Raw genomic sequence first — 13,825 nt, 5'->3', positions numbered from 1 at the left:
CTGAAAACTACTCTCTCAAGTGGCATGATAAAAATGATTTCCTCTTGAGTGATTTCTACCTAGGTGATATGTAGAAAAGGAAGTGTGTTTATAACATAAATTCTAGTGATGTAGATGGTTTGGTGGGATAGTTCAGCTAAAACAAATAAAACCCTTTTTATTCCCACGTAGCAGGGATACAAATTGTTCTGTCAGTACATTTTAATGGGGAGGGTGTGAACACTCTCCATTTGGCTATTAAAGTATAAACACCAATTTGGATTTCATTATTGAACAATCACCTGATACTAAATAACTCTAATTCCATGAACTTGTCCATACCCAAATATACACATAATTTACATGCTTTGTATTTAATTGAGCTATGTAGACTCAACTAATAAAAGCTTATTTTTAAAACAGAGGTAATTGAATTCCCTTTGGAAAGCAGATATACTTATGAATTGGAAAAAAAAAACAGTGCTGATAATAATGTAGAGGAATAAACTTCTACTGATGAATCCAACTTGAGTGATAACACCATACTGTATGACTCTATAGCTATAGCTTAAAATTATTCATACACTTTCCTCTTTATTGAAGAGGTCAACATTTTCAAAAGAGGGCAAAATTCTCTATTTACACAAAGGATTTTAAAAAATCACTCATTTTTTTCTTCCAGGACAGCTCAGAAAATCAAATATCATTCCTGCAGTAGGGGTTAAGATAACTCCAACTGACAAAGTCATGCAGTTGGCATGCAGAAGGAAGATAATGAATATCTGTTGAATAAATGAGAAGACTAATTTGGTTAGAAACACTCAAGTTCCTTTGGTCACTCAGACATTTACGACAGACAAACTAAAGAGAGCAATTAGGCAAGTAGCTGTTAACCAAACCCCTATTCTTCTCCTCCTCCATTTCCTGTCTACACAGCTAGACTCCATTGCCCAGAATCACTGCCAGTTAGTGCTCAATAACAGAAGAAGAGAAGGGATGCATTTCTGCCACAGTTCAGCAGTTCAGGCCTACAACATCTCTTATGCCTACTTCTCCATGCTTTCCCTGATTTAGTGGTTTGATGTAGACAAGCACTTTGGAAGCCAGGTAGATGGCAGAGTATGATCTAAAATCATTGCTTATCATAGAACCACCTGCCAATCAAGAAACATGAGTCCTATACTTTACATGAGTGAGTTCAAAACTTCCATTTATGTGTGTTGTTATACATTTGGGGGTAGCTATATGTAGGCAGCAAACCAGTCAAAAGAAACAAGGGCCCCATCTGTATTGGAAGTTCAGAGAAGATGGCACCTGTCAGTGCAAGAGCTTCCAAAGACATTTAGGTAATATCTCAAGTGAGTCTTCTCAGAAAGAAAAAGGAAATGTTTGGGAAAGAAACAGAAGGATCAGGTTGAACAAAGCACAGCAACGTATATTCTTCTTTCTCAGAGGAGGAAGACACAAATACAACATATGAGAAAGGCATTGTGATGTTGGATTTAAGATAGCATAGTAAAGTTTTAGCTCTTTCAGAAATTATCACCTCAAAATGAGGAGGGTAAGAAAAAGAAATGCAATCACACATCCAAGTGAAAATCTGTAATCTCAAATCAAAACTATATGAGAAAGGGCTGCCAAATGCTGTAAATATCAAAGAGGAATGAGGCAAGATGCCAAGAGGCTAGGTAGAGAATAGACATTGAATTATAAGAGGCCCTACAAAAGTAAGGAAAAAGTCAAGGCATACACGCACATACACACCACACACACACACACTCACACACCACTTCATAGGACCCTCATAATAAACCAAGGACAACTCTAAATAGCTTGGAATACTACTGCTCTGATTGCCCTGTGGTACAAATCTGCAAATAGTTGACCTGAAAAGAATACATTTCACTCAAAGATGGTAAATAATAATAACAAAGTGAAGAAGAAAAGACAGGAGGAAGAGAAGGGGCAGAAGGAAGAGTACAAGCAAGAGGACAAAGAGATGATGGAGAAGATGTAGGGGAAGAGGAAAAAGGTGAAGAAGAAGAGGAAGGAAGAGATAAATAAAAAAGAGCAAAGGGAGGAGAAGGAAGTATTATAACATCAGCAGCAAAAGCAGGAATAGAGAACTTCAAACAGCAGATGGGGAACACTCATCAGAAAAATGGTGCCACTATTAACAGAAAGAAGCTCCTGAAATTATCAAGAACAAGGGCTCAGGGGAATGAGACCTAGCAGAGCATAGGAAAGATACTGAAAAGAGAAGAAAACTAGAACTATCACATTAATGCAGATTGTGCTGGAAGCAGCTCAAAGGAGAACTGAATTACTAAAAATAAAAAGACCAGTGAAGGCACTATAAACAAAAAGAGAAACAATAAAACAATCTGATAATTTCATAGAGAAAAAGGAAAAACTCACCAACATGTGTGATAAATAAAAATGGGAAAAATACCATAGACACATTAAAAGAACTGTAAGAGATGTTTGTAAAATATAAAATTGTACAGCAATACAAAGAAAATGAACCTCACAGTTTTTACAACATGATGTATTTACCAATGAGGTGAACTTATACTTCTTTAAAGTCAATATTTCATCAAAAAGTACCCTGAGGCGGTGGCTTGGATTTTGTAAATTATGATTATAAAACTGAAGATGTAACTTACTCTCTTAGCAAACCATGGAATGTGTGGTCCATCAGCACTGAGACTATGCCCTTATTTTAAAATGTAACCCAACTTTCCAAATGTAATTTTTAAAAACACTCTATAGTGCCACTGAGATTTCCCATTTGAATTGTCCAATTTAAAATCTATAGTTAAGAGCTGAGGCAACATTTCTCTTACATGTGTTACTTACTATAGCTTATGGCATCTAGGTTAAAATATTAAGTCAATGAAAATAATTTACTGAATTATAATTACAAAAAAATAGTTCCAGTGCAATGAGTTAACAGTCCCTTCCCAACAGGCAAGAAATTCAATATGGTTATTTTCATATTGCCTCCAGCACATTTTTATTTGAGTATATATATGTGCAAACAAGGTTTCCTTTATGAGGAAAAAAATGTTCATATGTTTAAGTAATTCATTTTTACTTCCTGATAATTAGAAAAAGAATCACTGTAATACCTCAAACTTATATGAGTTAGCAATTATCTATCCTTTAGCCATGGACCAAATACTCTTAGCTATAGAGGGCATGACATGGTTTGGCTGTGTTCCCCCACAAATCTCATCTTAAATTGTAGCTCCCATAATTCCCATGTGTTGTGGGAGGGAGCCAGTGGGGGATAATTGAATAACTGGGGGCAGTTTCCTCCATACTGTTTTCATGATAGTGAATAAGTCTCATGAGATCTGATGGTTTTACAACAGGAAACCCCTTTCACTTGGTTCTCATTCTCTCTCTTTGCTGGCTGCCATGTAAGACATCCCTTTGTTTTTCCTTTGTCTTCCACCACAGTTGTGATGCCTCCCCAGCCATGTCGAACTGTGAGTCAATTAAACTTCTTTCCTTTATAAATTACCCAGTCTTGGGTATTCTTTATCAGCAGCATGAAAATGGACTAATACAGTAAATTGGTACTGGTAGAGTGTGGTGCTGCTGTAAAGATGCCTGATACGTGAAAGCGACTTTGGAACTGGGTAACAGGTAGAGGTTGGAACAGTTTGGAAAGCTCAGAAGAAGATAAGAAAATGTGGGAACATTTGGAACTTCCTAGAGACTTGTTGAATAACTTTGAACAAAATGCTGATAATATGGACAATGACATCCAGGCTGAGGTGGTCTCAGGTGGAGATGAGGAACTAGTTGGGAACTGGAGTAAAGATGACTCTTGCTGTGTTTTAGCAAAGAGACTGGCAACATTATACCCCTGCCCTAGAGGTCTGTGGAACTTTGAACTTGAGGGAAATGACTTAGGATATCTGGCAGACACAATTTCTAAGCAGCAAAACATTCAAGAGGTGACTTGGGTGCTGTTAAAAGCATTTGGTTTTATATAAGGAGTAAGGAAAGGATCCAGTTTCAGCTTTCTACTTATGGCTAGCCAATTTTTCCAGCACCATTTATTAAATAGGGAATCCTTTTCCCATTTCTTGTTTTTGTCAGGTTTGTCAAAGATCAGATGACTATAGATGTGTGGTACTATTTCTGACGGGTCTGTTCTGTTCCATTGGTCTATATCTCTGTTTTGGTACCAGTACTATGCTGTTTTGGTTACTGTAGCCTTGTAGTATAGTTTGAAGTCAGGTAGCGTGATGCCTCCAGCTTTGTTCTTTTGGCTTGGATCCTTTCCTTACTCCTTATACGAAAATTAATTCAAGATGGATTAGAGACTTAAATGTTAGACCTAAAACCATAAAAACCCTAGAAGAAAACCTAGGTAATACCATTCAGGACATAGGCATGGGCAAGGACTTCATGTCTAAAACACCAAAAGCAACAGCAACAAAAGCCAAAATTGACAAATGGGATCTAATTAAACTAAAGAGCTTCTGCAAGCAAAAGAAACTACCATCAGAGTGAACAGGCAATCTACACGATGGGAGAAAATTTTTGCAATCTACTCATCTGACAAAGGGCTAATAACCAGAACCTATAAAGAACTCAATCAAATTTACAAGAAAAAAGCAAACAACCCCATCAAAAAGTGGGCAAAGGATATGAACAGACATTTCTCAAAAGAAGACATTCATACAGCCAACAGACACATGAAAAAATGCTCATCATCACTGGCCATCAGAGAAATGCAAATCAAAACCACAATGAGATACCATCTCACACCAGTTAGAATGGCGATCATTAAAAAGTCAGGAAACAACAGGTGCTGGAGAGGATGTGGAGAAATAGGAACACTTTTACACTGTTGGTGGGACTGTAAACTAGTTCAACCATTGTGGAAAACAGTGTGGCGATTCCTCAAGGATCTAGAACTAGAAATACCATTTGACCCAGCCATCCCATCACTGGGGATATACCCAAAGGATTATAAGTCATGCTGCTATAAAGACACATGCACACGTATGTTTATTGCGGCACTATTCACAATAGCAAAGACTTGGAATCAACCCAAATGTCCATCAGTGATAGACTGGATTAAGAAAATGTGGCATATATACACCATGGAATACTATGAGCCATAAAAAAGGATGAGGTCGTGTCCTTTGTAGGGACATGGATGCAGCTAGAAACCATAATTCTCAGCAAACTATCGCAAGAACAGAAAACCAAACACCTCATGTTCTCACTCATAGGTGGGAATTGAACAATGAGATTACCTGGACACGGGAAGGGGAACATCATACACCGGGTCCTATTGTGGGGAGCGGGGAGGGGGGAGGGATAGCATTAGGAGATATACCTAATGTAAATGACGAGTTAATGGGTGCAGCACACCAACATGGCACAAGTTTACATATGTAACAAACCTGCACGTTGTGCACATGTACCCTAGAAACCCTAGAACTTGAAGTATAATTTTTTAAAAAAAGCATTTGGTTTTAAAAGGGAAACAGCGCATAAAAGTTCAGAAAATTTTCAGCCTGATGATGCAATCGAAAAGAAAAACCCATTTTCTGAGAAGAAATTCAAGCCTGCTGCACAAATTTGCAGAAGTAACAAGGAGACAAGACAATGGGGAAAATGTCTCCAGGGCATGTCAGAAACCTTCCTGGAAGCCCATCACATCACAGACCAACAGGCCTAGGAGGAAAAAATGGCTGTGTGCAGCCTAGGGACTTGGTGTCCTGCATCCCAGACATGCTAGTCATGGCTAAAAGGGGCTAGGTACAGTTCAGGCCATGGCTTCAGAAGGTGCAAGCCCTAAGCCTAGGAGATTTCTGCAGAGTGTTGAGTCTGTGGGCACACAGAAGTCAAGAATTGAGGTTTGGAACATCCGCCTAGATTTCAGAGGATGTATGAAACCACCTGGATGTCCAGGCAGAAATTTGCTGCTGGGGCAGGGCCCTCATGGACAACCTCTGCTAGGGTAGTGTGGAAGCAAAACGTGGGGTTGAAACGCCCACACAGAGTCCCTACTTGGGTACTGCCTAGTGGAGCTGTGAGAAGAAGGCCACCGTCCTCCAGACCCCAGAATGGTAGATCCACTGACAGCTTGCACCACGTGCCTGGAAAAGCAGCAGACACTCATTGCCAGCCCATGAAAGCAGTCAGGATGGAGGCCATACCCTGCAAAGCCACAGAGGCAGAGCTGCCCAAGATCATGGGAACCCACCTCTTACATCAGCATGACCTGGATGTGAGACATAGAGTCAAAGGAGATCATTTTGGAGCTTTAAGATTTGACTGCCATGCTGGATTTTTGACTTGCATGGGCCCTGTAACCCCTTTATTTGGCCAATTTCTCCCATTTGAAATGGCTGTATTTACCCAATGCCTGTACCCACATTGTATCTAGGAAATAACTAACTTGCTTTTGATTTCACAGACTCATAGGCAGAAGGGACTTGTCTTGTCTCAGATGAGATTTTGAACTGTGGACTTTTGAGTTAATGTGGAAATGAGTTAAGACTTTGAGGGACTGTTGGGAAAGCATGATTGGTTTTGAAATGTGAGAATATGAGATTTGGGTGGGGATACAGCCAAACCATATCATTCCACCCTGGCCCCTCCCAAATCTCATCTTAAATTTAGCTCCCATAATTCCCACATGTTGTGAAATGAACCCGGTGAGAGAGAACTGAATCCTAGGGGCGGTTTTCCCCATACCATTCTTGTGGTAGTGAATAAGTCTCATGAGATCTGATGGTTTTATAACGGAAAAATCCCTTTCACTTGGATCTCATTCTCTCTCTTTGCTGGCCGCTGTATAAGACATCCCTTTACTCTTCTGCCATGATTGTGAGACCTCCCCAGCTATGTGGAACTGTGAGTCAATTAAACCTCTTTCCTTTATAAATTACTGAGTCTTGAGTATGTCTTTATTAGCAGCATGAGAACAGACTAATAAGGGTGATATTGCAAAAGTATTAACAAAGAAAGCATGATAGGGGGAGTGGAGATTTGGAGAACATCCTCCTACTACGATTAGAAAAATAGCCTTTGGAAAAATAGCTCAAAAGAAGCCCTTGGTGAAGGATGATTTTCCAGAGTCACCTGTAGAGTTCTAGTTCTTCCCACATCATTGAGTCCCCTTTGAGAACTACTCCGGGAGGCTGAGCAATGACTCTGCAAAGAGAATTAACCATAAACTAAATAGGGACCTGCTGACATACACATATAACAGCTTGAGGGTGCTGTGGCGTATGTGTGTGCATGTGTGCATGTGCACCATAGACAGAGTGAAGGAAATGCCTTGCATTTCCTAACGAAAGGGTCTTAAGAAAACATCTGGTCCAACCTTATCCTAAATCCCTCCCTCCCCCCACCCTCCCAACATAAATCATAGATAAGACCATAGGGAATTAGAGAAGCAATTTGATTAGACTCAGGCCATAAATCAGTTGAAATAAACTCCAAGAAAGGGTCTTCTGGTATTTGTTTAATGTGCTGTTAACTCTAGCCCCACTTCATTACTAGATAGTATGTACAGCTTCAGAAGGAAAACACACACACACACACAGATGCCTTCTACAATTTCTCCATTCAAACTTGAAATGTAAGAGTAAGAATTATCACAAGAGCAATTGTCTTTCAGAAATCTAAATAAATAGCAAAAGAGCCCATCTCTTCTCAGTTTGCAGGATGAAGTTGTGACTCGTGTTATTAAGTAGTGTTTTATGGAATCAGAAGTCTCTGAATCCATGCTGTTGAACCTCTTTCTTGAATTAGCAAGAATTAACTGAATTAACTATATTAACTTGAATTAATTATAATTTAGATCCCCAAATCTATGTATCATGCCTTCAATCTCAGGCCCGCATGTCTGAAGGCAGATGTTTGAATGGCAGCACCTCTAGAGATAAGGTTAGCGTACGTGCTTGAATTGGAAACATTTTGGCCTTGGTGCCAAGAATTTATTTCCCTTTCTATTTCTCTAGCTCTATGCAGTTTTAAAATTTGTTTTTAAACAATTTATAATAATTAAAGATCCTGCCTATTCTTTTTTTGAGACAGAGTCTCACTCTGTCACCAGGCTGGAGTGCACTGGTACGATCTCGGCTCTCTGCAACCTCCGCCTCCCAGGTTCAAGCGATTCCCCTGCCTCAGCCTCCCAGGTAGCTGGGATTACAGGCACCCGCCACCACACCTGGCTAATTTTTGTATTTTTAGTAGAGATGGGGTTTCACCATCTTGGCCAGGATGGCCTCGATCTCCTGACCTCATGATCTGCCCGCCTCGGCCTCCCAAAGTGCTGGGATTACAGGCATGAGCCACCGCACCAGACCAATCCTGCCTATTCTTATAGACAACACAACTCTGGAACTTAGGATGTAGTGAAGTTTAAATATAATTGGAATAGTAGTTTCTAGTGATTTCCTGACCCCAAATTGCCACATTTGGTTTAGAATTTTGCATCATGGACTTGTCCACTAGAAAGAAACAACCCAACCAATTATAATAGAGACATGAGTTCAAGATTAACATCTTAATCCTACAGGGTGATGCCAAAGTAACTGTCATTTTGTCGAGCTACTAGAAAAAAAAGTAAAAGAACCCCTCAAATGACATTTTGACAAAAGACTGCCACAAGGAAACACCTTTTTTCCCCAAACAGAAATGCATAGGCTAGAAATACCATAATGTCCTAAAAATCAGTATTTAGGTGAGACTCAAACATCACATGACCAGGAAGCAAAATAATCTGTGGAGTCCCCCTCCCCTCTCCAAAATTACTGTAATCTCAATAGTCCTTACCCTGGCATTACTGAGATACAAAATTCATCAAATATCCAGTGATGACAGCCCTGATGGAGAGAGAGCAACAAGGTACCTGTCTGAAGAACTCCTCCAGGAGTGACATTGTCCAGCGATGATGGAGGTCCCACGCTTTTGCTGGATGGCTAATATCTGCCGTATGCAGCATAAGGGATAAGGCTTTTGGCTTTTCAATGCTGTAAACCAAAAGCACCCAAACACATGATGACCACACTCTTCAGAACCTCAATAAGAGTTTTTAAAAAATTATTAAGTTTTTAATCTCTGTTGTTCTTCCATCTCAAACCCCACTTCAGTTAAATTGAGGAAAAGACATCATTTCATCCTACAACTGGGATACTCATTAACTTGGTCTCCATATTTACGGAATTGGACTCTCTGGACTCAAATCCATTTCTGGGATGACTGCATCCTTCAAAAAGACAGCAAGAATCCAAGAGTAACTGACTTTTATGTGTTGCCTCTGCATTGGGGATCTCTGATAATTTAGTTTCCCACAGGGAATTATTTTAAATTCTCACTGGGGACAACTGATACTACCTCTATTATTTTTTCAACCCTGATGAAAACATACCTCATTGTGATAGGTACAACTTTTATGCTTTCTCCTTCAAACATCACCATTGCATGAGAACACTCTATAAAGTTGTGTTAAAGGATATGCTCTTTAAAGGGATAGCCACATGGACAAGGACCCATTTAAACACCTATACAAACACAAGCACAAGCCGCAAGCACACTTACGCTTCTGGCTGCTGCAGAGCAGTCTTCATTGCTTTGATTTGTTGGAAGTGACAAGACATATCCGTGGCCATCACCATTTCAATTACCAAGGTTCGAAACTCCCTTTTAGAGACAACCATGGAGAAAAAGGATGGAAGTCAAAAATGGAAAACAAAAATCAGGTTTTTTTGTTTTTGCCACTGGTAATCAAAATCAGTTAACTATTTCTGACATTTCTCATTTAATTTGGGTCTTTAAGGGGAGCTTTTTATTTGGAATAAATGAAAGCTAAGGATTAAGAAAATCATTTATGAGGAATATGATACATGGAATACACATATCATTTGGAAAATTAACTTACAGGAAAAAATTCAATGAAACTGAAAATTGTGTTAAAATGCTCTTTTCTCCAAATGAATTCAGAGTTTTAAGAAAGAATTAACTTAAAAATAATCCTAGAAAGTAAATTGATAATCCATATTTCACGTTGGATACAGGTAGTTCATCGTTTTAAAAATAGCTTGATTTTTTAATAGAGTTTTAGGTTGACAGAAAAATTGAGCTTATAGTATAGCTAGTTCCCATATTACCTCTCTTCCTGCACAGTTTCCTTATTTTTAAAGTCTTGTGTTAATGTGGTGCATTTGTTACAACTAGTGAACCAATATGGATACATTATGTTAACTACAGTCCTTAGTCTATGTTAACGTTCACCTGGCACATTGCACACTTCTACCAGTTTTGACAAATGCATAATGCCGTGTATCCACCATCACAGTATCCTTACAGAACAGATTCAGCACCCTAAAATCCCCTGTGCTCCTTCAATTCACCCCTCTCTCTTTTCCCTCACCCCTGCCAATCACTGATCCTTTTACTGTCTCTAAGAACTTTATTGAGGTATAATTTACATAGAATAAACTGCTGAAAATTTACATAAATTGCAGAATGTAAGGAGTTTAACAGCTGAATAAGTTTTTGAAAATACCACTGTAATCATGATACCAAATATTTCCCATCACCCTCAAATCTAATCCCAGGCAAAGTTTGATCTGGCTCATGTCTATCTAAAACAGTTTGAATTTTCTAGTTTGACACATATGTATATAAAGTATACACATATATATTTAGTATATAATATAATATATAATATATTTCAAATATTTAACATATATATTTCAATATTTATATATTATATACACACATATTTAATACATACATACACATATTTATTATATATATACATGTAGACATGCATATATACACACATATGTACCATATATTAAATATGTGTGTATATATGTACATATACATACATATATACACAAATTATTTTAAAATATAATGAATACATATATTATATACAGACATACACATTATATATTAACATAGATACTAGATATATACACACATGTTTCTGTGTATATACATAGACACATACACACATATATAAAATACAAAATGTACTCTTTCTTTACTCAGCATAATGATTTACAATTCGTCTATATAGTGGTTCATCAATAGTTCATTTTCTCTTATTGCAGAGTGGTATTCTATCATATCAGCATACCACAATTTGTAATCCATTTACCAGCTAGCAGACATTCGAGCTATCAGATTCTAGTTTGGGACTATTGTGAATAAAGCTACTATGGGTATTCATACATAAATCTTTGTGTAGACACATATGTTTTCATTTATCTGGGGTGAATACCTAGAAGCAGAATGACTGGTTTATAAGATAGCTGAGTGTTTATAAGAAACTGCCAGCCTGGCGTGGTGGCTCACGCCTGTAATCCCAACACTCTGGGAGGCCGAGGTGGGTGGATCACTTGAGGTCAGGAGTTCGAAACCAGTCTGACCAATATGTTGAAACCCCATCTCTACTAAAAATACAAAAATTAGCTGGGTGTTGTGGCGTGTGCCTGTAGTCCTAGCTACTCAGGAGGCTGAGACAGGAGAATTGCTTGAACCCAGGAGGCGGAAGTTGCAATGAGGTGAGATCACGCCACTGCACTCTAGCCTGGGTGACAGAGCGAGACTCCATCTTGGAAAAAAAAGAAAAGAAACTGCCAAATATTTTTCAAAGTGGTTGTATCACTTCACATTTGACCACTAGTGTCTAACATTTTCAGTTTTTCTTTGCCTACTCTAATTAGTCTTTAATTTCAGCCATTCTTCTGATGGATATGTAGTGGTATCTCATTGTGGTTTTAATCTACATTTCTTTGAATGACTAATTATGTCAGGCACATTTTCATGTACTTATATTCCATTTGTATACAATTTTTAGGGAAATGTCTGTTTCAAACCTTTCTCATTAAAAAATTGAATTGTTTTCTTATTATTGAATTATAAAAGTACCTTACACATTTTGGATTCAAAACATACGTAAAACGTAAGTGTTATGAATAATTTCTCCAATTTCTTGGCTTGCTTTTTTTTTAACAGTGTCTTCCAAAGAGCGAAAGGTTTTAATTTTTATGAAGTTCGATTTATCATTTAAAAAATGCTTCATGCTTTTTCTGTCCTATCTGAGAAACCTCCATCTACTTCCAAGGACTTAACTGTTTTCCTCTGGAATTCTTGCCATTTTAGCTTTTACGTTTAGGTTTATAACCAATTTTGAGCTATTTTTTGAATATGGTATGTGATAAGGGTCAAAGTTATTTTTTCCCGTTGTTCCAAAACCATGTGTTGAAAATATTTTCTTTTCCCCATTGAATTAATTTGGCACCTTTGTCATAAATCAATTGATGAGTCAATTTCAAAACTCTGAATTCTGTCCCATAGGTATGTCCATCTTTCACCAATGAAATGCTGCCTTGAATACTGTAACTTAAGCATGCTTTGAATCAAGAAATATGAGTTCTCTAACCTTGTTCTTCATTTAAAAAGTATTATTTTGCATTTCCACATAAAGTTTATAATAATCGTCACAATTTCCAACATAATTCTGCTGGAATTTTGATTAGAATTGTATTGAAACAATAAATAAATTTTGGAATATTTGACACCTTTACAATACTGAGTGTTCCACTACAAGATGACAGTATATCTCCCAATGTATTTAGGTCCTCTATAATCAGCAATGCTATGTAATCTTTAGTGAGCATGAGTTGCACTTGTTTTTGAAAGTTACTACTAGTTTATATGTTTTGTGCTGTTGTAAAAAATTATTTTATTTTATTTTCCAATGGTTTACTGCTAGTCTCTCTTTCCCTCTCTCTCTCTATATATAGATATATGTATATATGCATATATGTATATGTATAATGGTTTTTACACTAACCTTGTATTCTATGACCTTGCAAAATTCATTATGAGTTCCAGTAGCTCCTTTACAGATCCTTAGGATTTTCTACCTAGACAATCATGTCATTTGTTATTAACATCTTAACAATGTTGACGAATGTAAGATCAAGAATCTTTGTCTTGCTCCCAAGTCTTAGGGAAAAAACATTCAATATTTCACCATCAAGCTTGATGTTAGTTATAGGTTTTTCACATATGCCCTTCATCCAATTGAGGAAGCTGCCTTCTGTTTCTGGCTTGCTGAGAGTTTTTATCATGAATGAGTGTTGAATTTTGTCAACAAATGCTTGTTATGTATCTATTAAGATGACTGTATGATTTTCTGTTTGTTTTTAAATATGGTGAATTCTTTTAATTAATTTTTGAATGCAGAATTAATCTTGCATTCCTTGGATAAGCCCAATATATGAGTCAGGATTCTCCAGAGAAATCAATAGGATACACACATATAAAGAAAGAGATTTATTATAAGGAAGCGACTCATATAATCATGCAGGCTGACAAGTCCCAAGATCTGCAGGATAAATCAGCAAGCTGGAGATCCAGGACACCCAAAATTGTACTTCCAACTTGAAGGCTGACAGCTCAAGAACCAGGAAGAGCCACTGTTCTTGTTCAAAGACAGGCAGAAAGAATTCTCTTGCTTGGGAGGGGGTCAGCCTTTTAGTTCTAGTTAGGCCTTCAACTGGTTGAATGAGGTCCACTCATGTTAGGAAGGGCAATCTGCTTTACTCAGTCTACCCTCTTATATGTTAATCCCATCCAAAAATGCCCTCACAGAAACAACAGAATAATGCTTGACCAAATATCTGTGCACACTGAGGCCCAGGTGAGTTGACACATAAAATTAACTATAACACATGATATATTATCTTCTTAGTATATTGTTATATTCAATTAGTTAATATTTTACTGAAAATTATTATAACTACGTTCATAAAATACAATAGTCTTTAATATTCCTTTT

General features: G+C 37.5%; 1 protein-coding gene across 9 annotated transcripts in view; it reads right to left on the bottom strand.

Moving 5' to 3' along the window:
* PDE1C (phosphodiesterase 1C) overlaps positions 1 to 13,825 on the bottom strand; it is a 661,967-nt gene that overhangs the window by 83,160 nt on the left and 564,982 nt on the right. For all 9 annotated transcript variants that reach the window (XM_025380636.1, XM_025380634.1, XM_025380635.1 and 6 more), the window contains exons 11-12: positions 9,565 to 9,666; positions 8,876 to 8,996 (exon numbers count right to left, since the gene is read on the bottom strand). In XM_025380636.1, the coding sequence (XP_025236421.1) occupies positions 8,876 to 8,996; positions 9,565 to 9,666 (223 nt within the window). The remainder of the gene's footprint in view (positions 1 to 8,875; positions 8,997 to 9,564; positions 9,667 to 13,825) is intronic.

Source organism: Theropithecus gelada, chromosome 3 (assembly GCF_003255815.1).
Source record: "Theropithecus gelada isolate Dixy chromosome 3, Tgel_1.0, whole genome shotgun sequence".
Taxonomy (NCBI): Eukaryota; Metazoa; Chordata; class Mammalia; order Primates; family Cercopithecidae; genus Theropithecus; species Theropithecus gelada.
This window is presented reverse-complemented; position numbering and strand designations above follow the sequence as displayed.